Genomic DNA, 19,892 nt, shown 5'->3' on the forward strand with positions numbered 1-19,892 from the left:
CACATTTATTAACGTGTATAAGCATAGGAGCCATACAAGAAAAAGAAAAAAGGAAGGAAGGAAGGAAGGAAGGAAGGAAGGAAGGAAGGAAGGAAGGAAGGAAGGAAGGAAGGAAGGAAGGAAGGGAGGGAGGGAGGGAGGGACGGAGGGAGGGACGGAGGGAGGGACGGAGGGAGGGAGGGACAGAGGGAAGGGGAAAGGTAGAAAGGGGGGAAGGGGGAAGAGGGAAGGGGGAGAAGGAAGGAAGGAAAGAAGGAAGGAAGGAAGGAGGAAGGAAGGAAGGAAGGAAGGAAGGAAGGAAGGAAGGAAGGAAGGAAGGAAGGAAGGAAGGAAGGAACATCAAAGAGCCAGATGACTGCAGATGGTTGATACTTAAATACCATCCTCATTGGGAGAAGGAAATGGGGGATTTTGTAAATGAATGGGCCTGGAAGACCAGAAAGTGTTTTGTAAATGATTCCCTTTGGTTGCTGAATGTGACCAAAGGACATACAATACCTTATGGACAAGTTATGAGAAGGTGCAGACTGGCCTGTGTAACATACAAAGACACTGTCTCAACTTAAGATAAACAATAATAACAAACAAAGGTAAGATGAAAACTGAAAAAAAGAATTCTCAATTTTTTAGTTAAAGATTTAAACATATTTGACTACAAAATCTGGCAAAATTTATCTATACTTCAAATTCAAAGCTTTATGTTTTCCCCTGGTGGGCAAATATTTCACCTTCCCAGCATTTGGCAAATAAAGCTTTTTGGGAAACCAGCTAGCAAGATGCTGCACCACCACAACTGTCAGCATGATAGAAATTAGTGTATGTCCAGCATGGTCCTTTTGTATTTAGTCTTTCATCCAGGCTTCACTGACTAAAAATCTGAACACATATGATATTTGCTTTGTTTTCATGTTTTTAATACAAAAATAGAGATATTACAATATCTCTTCAGGAGCAAGAGTGGTTTAGGCACTTGTACAAGTTGCAACTCATACATTTAAATCCATTCATTAAATAAATATTTATTAAATGTCTACTAAGTACTTCTCATTCTTCAGGTTGCTATGAACATGGGTAGTGGTCACAACAGGTAAGTCCTTACCTTCAAGGGATAATAGCCTCATGTTAGAGAAAGGTAAAGAATGGATAAAAATATACATACATACTATAAGACCAGGACTATGAAGAAAAATTAAGCCTACTGAAAGAACAGAGAAGAGCAGAAGAGCTATTTTAGAGTATGTTCAGATTTAACCTCTTTCAGACTTTAATGTTTTAGGTCTTCACACCAGAACAACATCCGGAAATTTGGAAGGCTTTGGAGAAATAAGTGATCTTCCTGTAGCAGAAAAAACAAAAACAAAAACTGAAAGAAAAAAGAAAAAACTACCAGAGTTAGAAAAGATGTATAAAGGAAGATCCAAAGATCTTTTCTGATTCCACAAAACTGGGTCATCACTCCTCCTATCTGGCCCACATTTCTCCTCCTATCTGGCCCTCCTATCTATCTGTGTCTCCCATTAGACTGTCAGCTCCACAAAAACAGGGAATGAGTCTAACTTACTATTCCACTTACAGAACTTAGGATAGAAACATGTATTACATGAATGATCACTGGATAGTGCTATATTTTAATCATGATATAAAGTGTAAATCTGATTTAAAATTTAAAAGCACTACAGAAACTGTACCATCATCTATGCTCCAGCCATTCTAGGGAATCCTTGTGGCATACCATATGTCAGGAATTTCCCAAAGTGGGAAAATCACAAGGAGGATAGTCCATCTATCAGAAAACCAACAGCTCCAGAGGCCCATACCCCTTCACATGGAGGAAACTGTGCATCTTCAAAGAATAAACCTACTTTAGGAAAAGAATATCTCCTGGTGCTATTGAGATAGCCACTTGCACAATGACACAGCTTTGAAGAATCTTTCAAAGTGTGAAGATACAACTTCACCTACAGACAACCCGCATTGTGGAATGGGAAGGGAAGGTGTTACCAGAAAATAAATCCTATGCTTGGATTCAGAATTGGGATTTGGGGCTGGGAAGCAGAAACTCCTAGGAAAATATCAACCATTAACCCCTTCACACAAATGACCCTGGTCATGATGGAGGAGAGGAAATAAATTGAAGACTAGAAGCCTTGCTCCTCCACCTCCATGGGACTCCACAAAATCCAACATCTGGTATTAAATGTGTGCACACACACACCCAACTTACCACATAAAAATCACCAAGTCGGTATTGTTTTCCTTTTCTTCGTCCACACTGATGACTATAAATTTTTTTTTTAATAAATGGAAGCACAATTGTTCTAGAAAGTAAATGAAAAATAAATGTAGTTATTTAGCTTCTCTCAGAAGTGATCATCTTCAGAGATCTAATAATGTTTTATGGTATACCTATTTTTCCCAAATTGTCGATATTCATAAATTGTAAGGGACTGGTCATGAGCGAAAAAGAACCCAATCAGCTCTCTGCAAGCATCATGTCCATTTCTGGAAAAATAGAATGGTATCAAACATCTTGAAATAGAATACTTTTTATGTTAATTAACTAAAAAAAAGTGTGCTTCTCAAGAAGAATAGCTAACTTTCTTATGGATGTGGCAATGAGTGAAGGTTATGGGAAACTGTAGGGAAAACACAAACACAGTTTGCTGAAATGTCCACTTAAATTAGATTTGAATGAAGAAAAAAATAATGTTACACTGACATAAAAAGTGGATATATTTACAATGTAGATTATTAATTCAACATAGACTTTCAAGACAAAGTAAGTTATCTTTAAAAGTGCTGAGTTTGTAAGAAGGCACCCAGAGATACATATTTAGTATCTTTTATTGCCATAGAAAGCTTTAAAATCACTAAACAAATATGATAATTTAAAATACACATTTTAACAGTAATATACAAAGAACAACAAGTAGAATTATATATTACTGGAAGATTACAAGACTGAAATAATACATTTAAGAATCATTTTCCTTGTCACTTTACTGCATCTATCAATAATCTGTTAAATCATTAAGATAAAATTAAAGCAACTTAAAAAATGTTAGTTTTCAGTTTACAATACTCTAGTAGTAATACAATTCTTTTAAAAATTCACTTCTAAATTACTTTTTAAAAACATTTAAATTTGCTTTAAAGATAACTTTTAATTAGAATTTTTCCTACAGATTCATATTTCCTGTATTTGGTAACAGATTAATAGCTATTACGTTAAAATGTTTGTTCTAAATTCACATATTATTTAAATGATACAAACCTATCTAATCTCATTACTGTTATTTCTATTCAAAAAGAGAACATTTTTATAATCATAGGATTGAAAATTTTAATAAAATCACAATTACCGTGATATGATCCTACCATCAAATTGTAATTTATGAGAAAGCACATTTTCAGTTAATGTAGAATTAGTTCTTATCCTGTTAAGAAATACATTTTGTCAGTAATTTTTTCAGATACCTACAACTTGATGAAAATTATAAATGTAGAAAAAAGGTTATGTTAACATTTTGAAACCACACAGATTGGATGAAGATAAAAAAAAACTCTTTTTCTGATTGCTAATTGTAGCAGACACTAAAGAAATAACTCAGAGATATAGTATGTAATACATGAATGACTTTTATACTAGAATCTAAGCACCGAAGTGCTATAAAAGTAAACGTTGAATAGAGATAGTACATTTGTGACTGGCATTGTTGTAGGGCTATCTGAAAGCCATTTCTAACTTTCTTTTTCTTTGCCTCCTCCCACCATAGAATCTGCTCTTAGCAACTTGCAATGAAGGATGAGTAAGGGACTCAATTCTGCCAATAAGCTTCCAGGAAAGGCTTTCTTTGGTAGGAGAGTGGCATGAGAAGAGTTCCTGTGTACGAACATGGCTAGGAGACACTATAGCAACCGTGAGATCAAGCCACCATGTCAGAAAGACCAAAAAGATACAGGAAAGCCAACCTAGAGCTGTCACATCACTAAGCTACTGAATCAAAACCAATAAATGCCTACCTCCAAGCGACTAACTATTTAAGAAAAATAAATCCAGACTTCTTTAAGCCACTATCAATCAGGCTTTCAGTGATGTCTAGCTTTCCATCCCCTACCAAAATAACCAAAGAGTGGGGAAGAGTACTCCCACTCTTTGGGAAGTTTGAACCTAGTCATAGATCAATAGGTTATTTAATCATTATGGCCTTCAGATAGTACTGAATGATTTCATAAAGGCTGCCAGCCCTAAAATTCTATTTAACAATATAAAGCAAAACCAAATATAAAGCAGCACCCTCCTGCTAATAACACCTGTATATTAAGAGAGCTGAAGACTAAATTATATATTTCTCCTTTGCTTCACAAATAATTTAATGATATTCCTCCCATAAAACTACAGGTATAATGAAATGGCAATAACAGAATTAGTAAGTAAGCATGTGGGTCATTGGTATCTTGAAAGCTATGCCTCTGTAAAATCTAGGTATCTACAAAGCAGAAGCAGGGGACAGGAAACACAAGCCTGCAAACCAAATGAGAGTTTTAAGTACAGAATAGAGCCATGGGAGCTTAATCACTTCAATTCAATTTAATGCTGGGATTAATGTGTTCATTGAATGCCCACTATGTGCCTGAAACAATTCTAAATGCTGAGAAAATAACAGCAACAGTAACAGCTACCATTTATTGAGAATTTCCTAGACACTAGTCATTGTTAAAATCACTTTAATGTGTGTTGGTTTATTTAATACTTACAGTAACTCTGAGGTAAGTGTTATTATCCCCATTTTTCAAATAAATTTTACAGAAACAGAGACAGATGAGTAAATGGCCAAGGGCCATTCGATTAGTAAATGGCAGAGCTAGAAAAAAACCTTGCTCTTAACATTATATGGCTTTTCAATAGTAAACAGAACTCACTAACAGTAATCAATGGAAGTAATAGCTTCAAGGGCCCTATAGTCTTCTTTTATAGTCTTCTTTTTACTTTTATCTTTTATAAAGATAAAAGTAAATATGTATTTATACTAGAAAAGGCAAGGTGCCATGTTGAGTTTTAGGTGCCCAATCCCTTTTAGGAACCCAAGTTCCTTACCAATATGTAAAGAAGAATCAGAAAGACTGATGATTAAAATATGAATTTTAGTACTGATAAAGCTATTAGAAACTATGGCTTAGGTATGCAGCAGCCACAAGCTAAATCCTTAACCACTATAATCAAACAGACTAACCCACTCATTTCCACTGCGGAGGGACCCAATAAAACAATGCACAGGGCAGGATGTGTGCTTCTGCAGGCTGCTGCCTCCCAAAATAAGGGGGAGGAGAAGGGCTGCACTACCCATGCCAACTCCTGCTTCTAAATTTATGAAGCTGAACACTCTTCTCCTCTGGGAAGAATAAATGGTGGAGAAGAGGAGTGTAAGCTACAAATTCAGTAATTCTAATCAATACCCCCACTGGATTTTTCATAGAACTAGATTAGCTTTAAATAAGCTGCAGGTATTTAATACAAAGCAATACTAATTAAGATAGGATAATATTGACACAGGGAAACAGATAATACTGAAGAAAACGTCTAGAAAATCAACCATGCATTTGATATGCATATAACATGTCATGTCATAACCATGCATATAACAACTTGACATATGACATGTGGCATTACAAGTCAGAGGGAAAATGACTTAGTGGTAGGTGAAATTTTTTTAAGGAACATACAAAGGACATTAACAACATAGGGAAAGATAAGCAAACTGGCCTATGTTTAAATTAGGAACTCCTATTTCTAACTAGTTTTTTAAGACAGATATAATCAAGAGAATGAAAAGGTAACTACAGAGTAGGAAAAGATATGTGTGACAAATATAGTTGAGAAATGATTCATTTCTAAAATATGTAAATAAGATCCACAAATAAATATGAAAAAGACAACTCAACAGCCTTGAATGGAAATTTTGTCTGAGGATATCTTGATGGCCTATATACATATGGAAAAGTACTCAACTACATTAGTCTCCAGTGAAATGCAAATTAAAATCACTAATACACATCCATAAGAAGAACTAAAATTAGAAAAGACAGACAATACCAAGCTCTGGCAAAGATATGGTGCAACAAGAACACTCACACTGCTACTGGTGGGAGTGTAAACTGCAGCAACCAGTTTGGAAAGTTATTTGGCTGCATCTTTTAAAGCTGAGCATATGCATATGAAATGGTCCAACAATTCTACTTCTAAGTATATACTCAGCAGAAATGAGTACATATGTTACCAAAAGGCATGAACAAGAATGTTTATAGCAGCACTATTCATAAACAGCCAAATATCTATCAACCTCTGAATAAATAAGTTGTGGTATGTGGTACAATAAAATACCATAGAACAATTAAATTAAAAAAAAAGACAACTACAAATAACACCATGGATAAAACTCACAGACATAATGTTGGATAAAAGAAGCCAAACACATTTCACTATGTGTATATGTATATCAAAATATCATGTTGTACATCTTATATACAACTAAATAAACAAATAAAGAAATTACAAGAAGCTAGACACAGAGTCTATATTTTTATAGATTCATTTATACAAATTTCATAACCAGGCAGTTCTAATCTATGATATTAGGATAGAGAGGTTAACCTAGTATGACAGGGGAAATGAACAGTAACAGGGAGGCAGCATAAGAGGAGGTTCTGGGGTACTGGTAATTGCCTGTTTCTTGATCTGGGCATTTGGTACATGCATATTGTTCTGTTTTTGATAATTCCTAGGTTGTACACCTAAAATTTATGCATGGTGAATATATGTTTTATTTCAATGAAAGTCTACTTTTAAAAAGAAAAGTTTAGACGTGTGGTAGATAAATAACCTCCCCTGGCCCAACATGTCTACATTCTAATCTTCGGAACATAAGAATGTTCCATTTACAGAGTAAAATGCAAAATGGGAGTACATTATATGATAAAATGGATGTGGCATATGTGATAAGTTAAGAACATTAAAATGAAGAGATTATTGCGATTGTCCAGGTAGATTCAATGCATTCACACATGTCCTTATTGGAGGAACATAGAGATTTATCTACAGAAAAAGAGGGCCAAGTGATGCATCATGCGACCAGCTATTGCAGACTTCCAAGATGGAGGAAGGGGCCATGAGCCAAGGAATGAAGGCAGCATCTAGAAGCTGCAAAAGGCAAGAAAATAGCTTCACCGCTGAAACCTCTAGAAGGAATGCAGTCCTATCAATCCCTTGATCTTAGGCATCTAAACTCCGGAACAACAAAAGAATAAATCTGTGTTTAGAATACTAAGCTCATGGTAATTATTACAGCAAAAGGAAACTAACACATGATGCTTCCAAATATTTAAATGTATGAAAGTGAGGGCTTTCAGAAAATAAGAATGAGACAAAACATGATTTAGAGAATTATAAGAAAATAATAACAATTACAGCAGTCTGAAAATACAAAAAAGCTACTGTAGGTACTGGTAGATGTTTTTATGTCTGCTAAAGCTGAGGTTAGATGTCAGTGAAATTGTTGAAGAATTTAAGTGGACTACATCAGAGAACTGTAAAATCCATACCAATTCCAAGGTTGAAAAACCTACGAAGTAAAATGCAAAAAAGAAAAAAAAATGTTAATCAATACCAATTTTTAATATGCCAATGAATTGTAGCCAATATATATTGTACACATAAAATGTCTCGGTCACTATACTACATGTTTTCACATCTATTATCCCCAAAGGTTGCGACTTTTTTTTCTTAAAAAATAAAAAATAGGGAGGGCAAAGAGAGTAAAATAAGGTATTGCCCCTAACATCTTAAAGTAGCAGAACTGGGATATGAACTCAAAAATTCCACTTTTCTTTACATAGAAAAAAGTAAAACACACACAAAAGCTCCAGTTAGACCCAGAAGTACACTTTAAAAATACTTTTAGAACATAGTGCATCTTCATTTTATGCAATTAAAATCTTACTTTGTTTCATGTAGTGTTCTTTTTCTAAATCGAAGAGGTGATATCTTTGAGTCTGGAAGGATGTTATCACTTTCCTTTTGCTCAATTGCTAAATTTTGTTCTGGATCACTGATTACAGCTCTATACATGAAAATAAAAAGTCTGACAATTAAATGTGATCATGCATTACTTTAAAAGTCACATATTTATAAGCAGTACTAAAAGCTCATGTACCAAATGCAAATTTAAAACACTGTCACAATATTTTCATTAGATTAAATAATTTATTAAATAATATTTCCCATGAGAAAGTAAATATTCCTACCTCTTTTTTCAGTTTTATCTAAAACTGAATTGAAATTTCGGAGGGAGCTAAGAGCTCCATGTTTTCATTTTACTATTCTTTAAACAAGCAGACACAGTGCTTGTTTCTGATAATATGGGAGGTGGGTAGGTAGAATAAAATAAGAATATAAAGTGATAAATGCCACAACAGAAATTCAGTGAACAAACACAGAAGAGAATAACTTACTTCCTAGACGACATAGAGCAGTTTATGAAAGGCATCCTAAAAGAGGATATATTTGCACTGATTCTTAAAAGGTGAGAGTACAAGACTTCCTCTCCGGGAGTCTGCGGAGGGAGGGCAGACTCAAAGTGCTCCTGGAGGCAGAGATTCTGCCTTTGTCAGAGGGCGCAGATCGGTCAGAACAAAGAAAGGATCTGAGCAACTCCAACTTTGCAGCCGTGGCCTCCAGCTCCGAAGTGCACAGCATCCCTGGGGTTCCGGTGGGGGTTCCTCCATCTGCGACCCTGGCAAAGCCACAGAGCCCTCCTCTAAGCCTGACTTGCGCCCCAGGCTCCCACCGAGCTGAAGGCCCTACCTCAGGCCACAGAGAAGGGCAGCACCCACCAAGCCCCTCGTGTGGCCCAGCCTGACCCGGTACAGCTGGTGCAGAGGGCGCACGAGCTTGTGTGGTTCGAGCTGGTCAAGGATCAGAAGATGATGATCATCTGGTTTCCATACATGGTGAAGGATGTCATGGGCAGCTACACGAAGTGGTAGAGGGGCATTCTCAGGCTCACCAGCCTCATCCTCGCCCAGGTTCAGGCTACAACAGAGGCCCTCCAAACGAAAAGTCAAGGCCCCTCTCTTCATGACCTTGCTGGGCACAGAAAACATCCTAACAGAGTGAACTGATTTGAACCAAACAGGTCTCAATGTGGGCATTTGGCACACTTTACTCAACACATTTACAACCTCACCATGAGTCAATGTTAAAGTAAACATTAAAGATTCTTATGATGCAATCAAAAAAAAAAAAGCTGAGTATAAGTTAGCACTCAGAAGAGAAGGAGTAAGGTTACCACAAGAAAGGAACAATATGTGCACAGCCACAGGAGTAGACAGCACAGCAAGAACACACCTGAGGACTGCACACAATGTAACGGATGAGAGTACAAACTCCAACTAGGCAGCCTGGATTCAATCCTTGCCTGCCGCAATAATTAGCTGTGTGGCCTTATCTAGTCATTTTGCTTTGGGCCAAAGTTTTCTCATGAATAAAAGAAAGAACAATGGTATCTCCCACACAGAACTGCTGTGAAGATTAAATAAATTCATTACCATATACATATTGTTTAGGAGAGTAGCAATTACCTAATAAGTATTATAGAAGCACTCAATAGGTGAGGCTTTGCCTCCTAATTCCTTTTATTGCATATTTTACTGACTATGAATAAATATAGAGGCATGATAGCCCATCAGGTGGCATTGCAATGGGCTAGAAAGGTGATAGTAAGGGTCTGCACTAAAGTGGCGGTAAATACATGGTTTGATAGAGGATAAAAGATCCAGTGTTCCATAGATCAGTAGGGTGACTACAGTTACAATAATATATTGTACACTTCAAAGTAGCTAGAAGAGAATAATTCAAATGTTTCTAACATACAGAAAAGACAAATATTTAAGGTTATGGATATCCCAAGTACTCTGATTTGATCTTTATAAATTATATTATTAAATTATCTCATGTACCCCAAAACTATAAAATACATAAATATAAGAGAACACAAACAAAATAATAAGTAAATAAATAGACAAAGTAGAAACAACAAATTCAAGAAACACTGACAGAACTAAAAAACTAATTGGATTTGAGGTTATCAAGTAGAAAGATAGTGTAGTAACTGAACAGTGTGAAATGAGATTCAATTAATAATATAAGAAACATGGGTGTCATATTGTGGTTTAAGGCAGGAAAATAAGGTCTGGAAGCAGGAAGCCTAAGGTCCATTAACGCTGACTTCCTAGAACTAAATCAAAAGGAAAACTCAAACTTTCCACGCCCAAGTAACAAAAGGACCAGAGGCTACTCTCTTTGAAACCATCCCCCTTTTCTGGGTGACAAATGAAAAATTGGAAGTACCTCTGATTGGTCCCCTCCCATGACCAGTCAGGCTAATTGTGGGCCAAGTCTAAATTTGCATAAAAAGATAACTTTGTAACTTCACTTCAGCCCCTGATTGGTCACTTTCTACAACCAATAAGATGTTTGCATACTAAGTTTGTATAAGTGTAAGTTTGTAACTTCACTTCAGCTACTGATTGGTCACTTTCTACAACTAATCAGACTGACTGTGGCCCACTTCTTCATTTACATAGGGTGTACACCAAGTAACAATGGAAAACCTCTAAAGGGTATTTAAACCCCAGAAAATTCTGCAATCAAGCCCTTGAGCCACTTGCTCAAGGCTGCTCCCACCCTATAAAAAATACTTTCAGTTTCAATAAATCTCTGCTTTTGTTGCTTCATTCTTTCCTTGCTTTGCTTTTGTGTTTTGTCCAATTCTGTGTTCAAAGTACAAAGAACCTAGACACCCTCCACCAATAAGAGTTTTGCTTTGTTATTGTTTTTATTAATATTATTTTAAGGGTAAGAATGGTAGGTTATTCTCATATCCTTATGAGGCAGGAAAATAGGGGAAATTATTCAGGAAAATAGCAAAAGGAATTAAAAGTTGGATAAAGGACAGAATGAGTAAAAGCAAGAGAGCAGAAGCAAGGTGAAGCAAGAAGAAGGGGTGAGTGAGCAAGAAGTGAGATAAGAAGCAGAGGTTCAGCAGCCAAAACAAAAGTGAGATTAAACAGTGAGTAAGGATCCCACATGACCAAACCAGTCAGGGGCAGATCCTCAGACATGGGCATGCTCATTAAAAAGAAGAAGTATCCTTAAAACCACCCTATATGGTAATTAGCTATTTAAGGTTTATGCATATGGACATATCATGTATGTACTTAAAATTATGGGATGGAGGTGACATGCAAACTCGCAAGGACCAAAGTAACTAAGCAACACCTATCAATCAAAAGGCAGATACTAGCTAGAGATTAGGTATCCTTTGGAAGAAAAGAAAAAAAAAAACACATAAAAGGACCCAAAGTACCAAGCTAAGGTTGATCTCATCTCACAGAGGTCAGTTCACTCTCCCACTCTGAGAGTGTAATACTAATACATTTTTGCTGCTTTGCTTTGTTATCTGTGTGTGTCTCATCCAGTTCTTTGTTCAGGACACCAAAAACCTGGAACTATAAGGCACCATCCAGTAATACTTACTTTCCTTCTTAACCAGCTTGGGTTCCATGATTCATCAAAACATAATCCTCTACACACCTTTGAACAATCGTGCCCTCTCTGGCTTTTTCTACTTGCTTGGCAAAACCCTAGGTCTGAATAAATTTCATAATTAACTAGATAAGAGAATAAATGAGTAGACATCTTTTAAAGGGTATCATGACCCTTCAAAACTATGAAGATGAAACAGCAATTTAAAGATACAAAAAATTATGAATTTATGAGTTATTTCAATCACTGGAACATTCAAGAAAAGCTTTAGTCATCTCTACCTTATACTGTAGATTCTGTTCATTTGTGTGCCAAGTTAGGAACCAAATCTTCTTTTTAAATTGAGCATTAAGATATTTTTTAAATTTCCCAAATGCAGAAGGCTGGCATTTATAAAAAAGTGGCACCTATTCTATTCTCACACTTCATTTATCAGTTCTGTGTTAAATATACATACACAGAATGTTAGAGTTATAAGAAATCTTAATGTTAATTTGGCAGAAGCAAAAATCAAGACATAGAGAAGGAAAATATGAAAGCTCAAATAGCGAATTAGTCACATAGCTAAGCTTAAAACCAAATTCTGCTGACTCTATTTAAGTCCTCTTTTCCAGTTCATTCATTCATTTGCCTATTCAACAAGTTTTACTCTACAGTTACAAGACTAGGCAATGGAGTATAATAACAAGCAAAACTTCCAAAGCGCTCTGCCCTTGTGAAACTCACATTCTGAAGAGGCCAAAAGATAATTAATGTGATAAAAAGAGAAAATGTAACATGAATTACATGTCCCAATGGAGGAAAAAATGAAATGGTAAGAAGACAGGAAGTTTTGAGTAAGGGATCATAAATTTATTTATTTAGTGGCCAAGGTAGGCCTCGCCAAAGTGTCTTCTAAATAAAGATATGAGCTAAAATGGGTAAGCATCTATATAAATTTCTAGGGAAAAGGCATTCCAAGAAAAGGGGAAAATAAATGCAAAGTACCTATGACAGGAATGGAACCAGATATGCTCCAGGACAGGGAGAAGTCAAATGGCTAGAGCAGAGCAGGTAAAAGGGAGAGAAGTTCAAGGTCCAAAGTCCAAGGTCCAATGGTGGGCTTGGATAGACTGTGTTTTTGGCCCAAATATTTCAGTAATCCTGATCCATATCCTTGCTATGGCTTCATTGTAGGTGGACTGTACTTTCTCACTCCTTGACCTTGAGCTTTTGATTGCTTTGGTCAGTTACACACAGCTATATGACTGCTAATCTCAATTAAACTAACTCATACAAATGCAGGTTAGTTGGAAATCTGTTTATCTAGGATGGTCTCAGCAAAGTAGTTCAGCGGCATTTGTAGAAGGACCTTTTTATTGAGACCACCAGGCTAGCCAAGCAGTGTTCTTCTCTCAAAGGTGGCAGAAGCACTAAAGGGCAAATGGAAACATATGAGATCACTTAAGGCTTATATCAAACCTAAGATTATTGCTTTTGCTCATATACAACTGGCCAAAACAAAAAGTAAGGCCCATCAGGCCAATCCTAACCTTGATAGCCAACCTAGAGACACATGAGCAAAAATTACTGTTCTTTTAAGCTACTGAGGTTTTTTTTTTTTTTTTTTTTGAGACATAGTTTCATTCTTGCTGCCCAGGCTGGAGTACAATGGCACAATTTTGGCTCACCACAACCTCCACCTCCCAGGTTCAAGCGATTCTCTTGCCTCAGCCTCTCAAGTAGCCGGGAGTACAGGTGCCTGCCACCATGCCTGACTAATTTTGTATTTTTAGTAGAGTGAAGGTTTCTCCATGTTGGTCAAGCTTGTCTTGAACTCCCAACCTCAGATGATCCACCCGCCTCAGCCTCCCAAATTGTTGGGATTACAGGTGTGAGCCACTGCACGCCTAACCTAAGCTACTGAGTTTTGTGGTGACATATAATCAATACATAGGTCTAATAGGTTTCACTATGATTGAAATGAGAAATTCCTGGAGGGTTTTATCTGGCTTGCCTTTTAATAGATTAACTGTGGGGTGCTGGGTTGAAAATAAACCAGTAAGAGGTAAATCCATAAACAATGAGACCAGTTAAGTAGTACCTGAAATAATCCAGGAGACACAAGGTAAGTTTGACCAGAATAGTGGCAGCAAAGCAAGTAAATCTATGTTGATAGTAGGACTGGGAATGTTTGCTGACAAGCTAGATATAGTATTTGAGAGAAAGAGAGGGATCAAAAGCATCACCAGCATTTTAGGACTTAATAACATGCGGAATTGAGTTGCCATGGAAGAAAATGGAAGATTTGGTCATGGAGGGAGAGAGGGCAATAAAATTTCAGAAACCCAGATTGGAGAAAGTTAAATTGAAATCTTAGAGAAGCATCAGAACATAGGTGGTTCTTATAGGCATGATACTGGACGAGATCGCTTAGAAAGCAAATACAGAAGAGTTCCAAGAACTGAGCTCTTGGGCACACCCACGTTTAAAGACTGGGAGGATGAAGAAGAACCAGGAGAGATTCTAAGAAAAAGAAAAAGGCGGAAGAAGAAGTCAAGTGTCTCATGCAGGAAGCCATGCAGAAAAAAAAAAAAAAAAACACTGCTTCAAAGACAAAGTTTCAAATAAGACAGCTGATGCAGATGGGTCAAGTGAATGAGAACTGAGAAGTCATTAGTCTGGCAATATGGATGTCACTACTTATGGAAAAAAGTTGTTGGAGGCATGGTGATGGTGAAAACACTCAGTTAACAGGAAGAGGGACATGGGCGACTCTAGGTATACTTCTTTCAAAGAATTTACTGAAAAACATGCATATATAAACATGCATCATTCTTTCCGTCATTCATTCTTTCTGCCACAAAACTAAACAGTTTTTTCAAAGCTAAGTCTTACTTTTTCCTTGAAGTAGATTATTCCAGCCTCTTCAGAAATTCTACCATATTGCCATACTATCATGCAATTCAGCACTGCATATGTTACAACTTTGGTTTTCTAAGGGATTTTAAAATTCTTAACAGTCTCACAGTTCTCAAACTGCACCAAGGCACCCTGAGGTACCACAGCGAACTCACAGGAGCACTGTGGGATATTTTTAATTTTTGAGGGAAACTCGATACTTGACATCACTTGCACACCAGGTAAACTACTAGTTCAGCCTCAGGGGAGTTTACAGTTTCAACAAGACAGCACACTATACTCCTTCAATTATGTTATATCTTTGCAGAGCTGAGTTTTCTATAGTTGCTATGATAAAAAGCAAATATCAGGTGAAAATCAATATGGAATATAAAGTGAAAGTGGCGGCACTGTAAACAATTCTAGGATTTCAGAGACTGTACAGTGCCTAAAAGATGCATACAGATCCTTAGTAAGAATAAAGTAAAGATACCTTCTTTTAATTTATGTGTATTTTTTTAATGGTCATTTGTTGTTAGGAAATAAATACTTCTTAAGTTGTTTAGACAAAAATTCTTAACAAATAGAACGGTTAGGTATTTCTATTCATTTAAGAGTGCTGTGAAAAAATTACTAAAACACTGACAGTGCAGTGAACAGAGAAAATTTGGGAACCTCTCAGTTAGCCACCCTTTAATTGACCAAGGATATGAGTGTCACGCATGAAAAGAAATTTAATGAAAACTTTCAGAATTGATTTCTATTACTAGTTACTAATTCTCACCTAGATAAGTGGTCTATCATCACTTGTTCTGCAACAATCTGTTTCTTCTTCTCTGCAGCCACAATTTCCTGGGAAGATTAAATAAAGACAATTTCACCATCCATAAAGCAGAACCACACAGTACCTAACACAAAAGTCCTAAAACATAAATATCTCTGATTTCCATCATAAATATAGATGAAAATAGGTTACTATTATAGATTATAGATTACTTTCCATCATTAATACATTTAAATTCCTATTATTTAATCCATAAATATCATTTATTTTCTAAAAAGTAATGCACTTGAATTTCAGTAAAAATCATCAGAATTTTTATGAGCTGCCTTTGCATTTAATGGAGCACACTAAAGGAGGAAGAGACTATGGCATCCTTCCACTCTAATCCTCCCTGCAAAAGGCACCTTAACCTTCTCCAAGAAGACTACCAACACTGACAAAAAATAAGTTTAGTCTAACACTGTTCACAGCAAAAGAAGGCAAAACTGAGTCTGAGTTGTAATGCCTTTCATCAAAAACAAAAAACAAGGAAAAACAAAGCAAAAACTCATCATCAAAAGTATATTTTCTTTGCATCAATAATATTTAATAAACTTTTCTCAACTACTAGCTTGATTAAGCTTTCTTCATACTATTTTTCACTTTTCCAATTCATCTGAAACTAGTCTTACTATTTTTTTAGGTCATGTCTAATTGAAATATTGGTAATCATTTAATTTCAATTAGATTATCATGCAGCTATAATAACTAAAATGTATCTTTAAAGGGGCAAATAAAGGAGGTTAAAAATTAAGAAGTCAAAATAAAGTTTGTTCTGTTTTTAGAATGTAAATTACTGTCATCCCCATTGATCACTCCAATAAATTAAATTAAGATTGACGCTTTCTAACCTTAGAAAAAGTGTTTTATTTAAAACTGAGACAAAATATCAAATAAGAATTTCTAAAGACATCATAAAACAAATGTGAAAACTTATAAGAAAATTGGAAATGTTGGGCACAATTATTTAAATGCTATTTAGCCTACACTCAATTTTGCTTTTTGGGGGTTTTGTTGTTGTTTTTTTGAGACAGGGTCTTGCTATGTCACCCAGGCGGGTGTGCAGTGGCACCACCATGGCTCACTGCAACCTCTGCCTCCAGGATTCAAGCGATTCTCATGCCTCAGCCTCCTCAGTAGCTGGAACTATAGGTGTATGCCACCACAGCCAGCTAACTTTTGCAATTTTAGTAGAGACGGGGTTTCACCATGTTGGCCAGGCTGGTCTCGGACTCTTGGTTTCAAGTGATACACCAGCCTTGGCCTCGCAAAGTGCTGAGATTATAGGTATTAGGCCACTGCACCCAGCCTTAAATTTAGTTTTAATAATAATGTTAAAACTAAATTTAATGTAGGATCAATAAAAGTGTTATTTAGCCTACACTAAATTATTATTAAACATTATTATTTGTTAACATTATGTAAATGTTATTTAGCCTACACTAAATTTAGGTTTTTTGTTTGGTAGAAATTCGAGATGTATAGTTTACACATTTACATATGTCCTCTATAAAGTTTATGCTATTAATACATCTTGTTTCACTCTTGAAGCTCATGACACTTTATGAGATTTTTATTTAGTAATAAATTTAAAACAGCAATTTAAATGTTTAAAAATTAGCACAACCTACAAGTGAAGCAAGGTGTATTTCTTAATATCTAAGAGTGATTCATAAAGTGGACACTGACTAAAACATTAAAATTACACACAGAAAAGATCTACATTGGCCAGAACATAGATGCAAAACCCAGACACAAGCCAAAGAGGGGAGATTCATTAATACTACAAAGCCCATGCAGAAAGCCCACCTCGAGTGTTGAAGATTAGGGTGGCTTTTACTTTATAGGAAAGGTTGCAATCACCCATAGACACACTGATTTAAAGATCTGTGTAAACGTAAAGCAGATTAGAAGCAGAAGTGTCACGGATGCAAGGATCTATCAACATTTTAAATGACAAAAAAGCTGGATGAGATGGGCATAAAAACCATAGTTTCACTGCTTTTATTGTCATTTAAGTAGTTTAAAATTAAATAAAGTAGTTTCCACCTACATTTAAAAAAAATGGTGCTAATTTCAGATGCTCTGAAGGCTTACTTGTATAAATGTTTCCTTAGCAGCAGGAGGAGACAGTTAAATGAGTACTACCAAAATAAAATAAAATCTGATAATGAATTTAAATACATTGCTGCTAATAATGTAGTTGTAAGGAAAAGAAATCTATTAATATCCAGATTGCTTTGAATTATATCAAGAACAATAGCCAGTAGCCTTAATTATTGTAATATGCATTTCAAATATAACTTCAGGGATATATCAAAATAAGCTTTATTTGGAACATGATTTTTCTTTATAAAGTAGCTTTTTTAAATTTTTAGGATAATTTGGGTAATACTTATTCTATTAAGCATAAATATCCAAATAATAATAGGCTAAAAATTAATATGCATGTGATTTAAGCAAAACAACTCACAAATTTGCAACTTGGGACATCCACATTAAATCAGTTCACCTATCCAGAGATTGATTATACATTGCTATTAATTCAGAACATAATTGATTCTGTATGACTGTGACCTAGATAAAATGTATATTGAATCTCCATTCAATGATAATAATAATGTAACTAACTAAATTCATATTGCTTTGTCACTATTTATGCTATCGAAACCAAAGTTGTTCCAACTTGTGAGCCACCACACTGGCATTCCATCAATCTGTTATAAGTATGCCTAAAACATTAATCACTTGGGTGTCTGGTGTGGCCTGTGGGCTCCAATTCTAAGCAAGTTGGTCCCCTTACCCCAGAACATTAGAGAAATGTTTTAATTATCTATTTGTCCCAACTGGTCTAAACAATACTCATTGACCTAACTGATTCTGTAAAATACATAATTTAAAGTTAATATTGAGCATCTGGAGTTTTGCTTCACTTTCCCTAAAAAAGAAAAATAACTTATTTCTGGAATTTCCTTCATTGGCCTGAATTTATCTGTTAGTAGCTCATTACTTCAAAAAATAACCAGGCTGCTTTTGGGAGGAGAGGGGCGACACAAAATAAACTCACTAACATAAATAGCAGCCAACTCACATTTTGAACAGTATAAAGTAATCTTTCAAAAAATTGAAGACAATTTTTCTACAGAATATATATCAAACACCAATCATTTATAAAAATGAAGATTCAATTTTTCATTAATGAATATTCACCTGAGTCCAAACTCAATCGTTGCAATTATTTATTCCATTTAAAATCTTTAAAATCTTGGAAAGCAAATTAGATTAATGGCTCACCAAGTAAATAAAAATGCTGACAACTTACTGCGTACAATTTTCTTGCCCGCTGTTGTGTATCACAGGAATTATCTGCATAACCTTGCTGTAAGAGAGCTTTCCTATCCAGAGTTGTAACGTCAGCTGTATTGGCTTCTTCATGTTGCACACACTGTGCATGAAAGAAATAAATGAAGCATCATACACACATTTAGAATGATTGTTTTTAACATATGGGAATATGGGAATAGATAACCACAGAATATCTCAGTGACTATTTGTAGAGCAGTTAAAAGTACAGGCTCTGACAATCAGATTGCTTACATTTAAGTCCAGTTCTTCCACTTTCCAGCTAGATGACCTCTCTGTGCCTCAGTTTACTCATAAATAAAATGCAAATTAGTAATAGGAACTACTTCACCAGAAACAAAAAGGATTAAGAGATAATACATGGCTAACACTTTATCAAAACTACTTGATACATTAAGCATTAAATAAAAGTTAGCAACTATTATTATTGTCCAATTTGAATCTTTGAACAATTAATAAACGTGGGCATGTCTACTCCCTTATAAAATTAAATTCAGAAATAAAATATTAAAACATGGGTGTAATCTTCAAGGTAAAGGATTCTTTGGGATTCTAAGAGATACACACCAATTTTTTCTTTGACTATGAGATGTACTTATGCTACCTCAGCAAAACAAAAAAAAGTTCCAATAGGATAGCAACTTGTCAAAAACTTAACAGACTTCAAGATTTCTTCCCCCAGGGCTTATTCTTACTTTAGATCTTCCTTGAAAAGCCACACTCTATCTTCATACTCCAATCTGTCTTTATGACCCTTGATTGCTATATAAAATCTTGTTGTAGATTTGTTTAGGATTTATTGCCTGCCACTCCTAATGTAAGTTCCATGAAAGCAGGAACCTTGTCTGTCATTTTTATTGCTGTATCCCTGGTGGCAGAACAGGATTACACAAAGTGCGCACTCGATAAATATGTATTCAATAGATAAATAATGGATCTTGCTTGGGTATTTATTATTTAAAAATCAATTTATGAGGATACTTCATCATTTTATTCATTTACTCACTAATAGACTCTTTATAAATAGTGATTGATTTAAACAGGCACCAAAAAGCATGATATAAAGTAAATTGAGCAGATTAATTTAATGCATATATTTAAATATAAGCAAAGCACTGTATTCAGTTCAGGTTGAAAACACTTTCAAAATAATTTTATTTTGTGTCAGCTTGTTTTCAACCTTTTACAAAAGGAAAACTGATATTTCCACTTAATACTTCAAAT

At 35.4% G+C, this 19,892-nt stretch overlaps 1 protein-coding gene across 13 annotated transcripts in view; it reads right to left on the bottom strand.

Moving 5' to 3' along the window:
• CAPS2 (calcyphosine 2) overlaps positions 1–19,892 on the bottom strand; it is a 48,464-nt gene that overhangs the window by 16,493 nt on the left and 12,079 nt on the right. For 9 of the 13 annotated variants that reach the window (XM_035257058.3, XM_017976215.4, XM_035257055.3 and 6 more), the window contains 6 exons: positions 18,628–18,750; positions 15,267–15,334; positions 7,998–8,117; positions 3,363–3,437; positions 2,407–2,502; positions 2,225–2,318 (listed from right to left, as the gene is read on the bottom strand). In XM_035257058.3, coding sequence (XP_035112949.2) covers positions 2,225–2,318; positions 2,407–2,502; positions 3,363–3,437; positions 7,998–8,117; positions 15,267–15,334; positions 18,628–18,750 — 576 coding nt within the window. The remainder of the gene's footprint in view (positions 1–2,224; positions 2,319–2,406; positions 2,503–3,362; positions 3,438–7,997; positions 8,118–15,266; positions 15,335–18,627; positions 18,751–19,892) is intronic. The other 4 variants (XM_078338062.1, XM_009004249.5, XM_078338063.1 and 1 more) reach the window with 1 other exon arrangement.

Source organism: Callithrix jacchus, chromosome 9 (assembly GCF_049354715.1).
Source record: "Callithrix jacchus isolate 240 chromosome 9, calJac240_pri, whole genome shotgun sequence".
Lineage (NCBI taxonomy): Eukaryota > Metazoa > Chordata > Mammalia > Primates > Cebidae > Callithrix > Callithrix jacchus.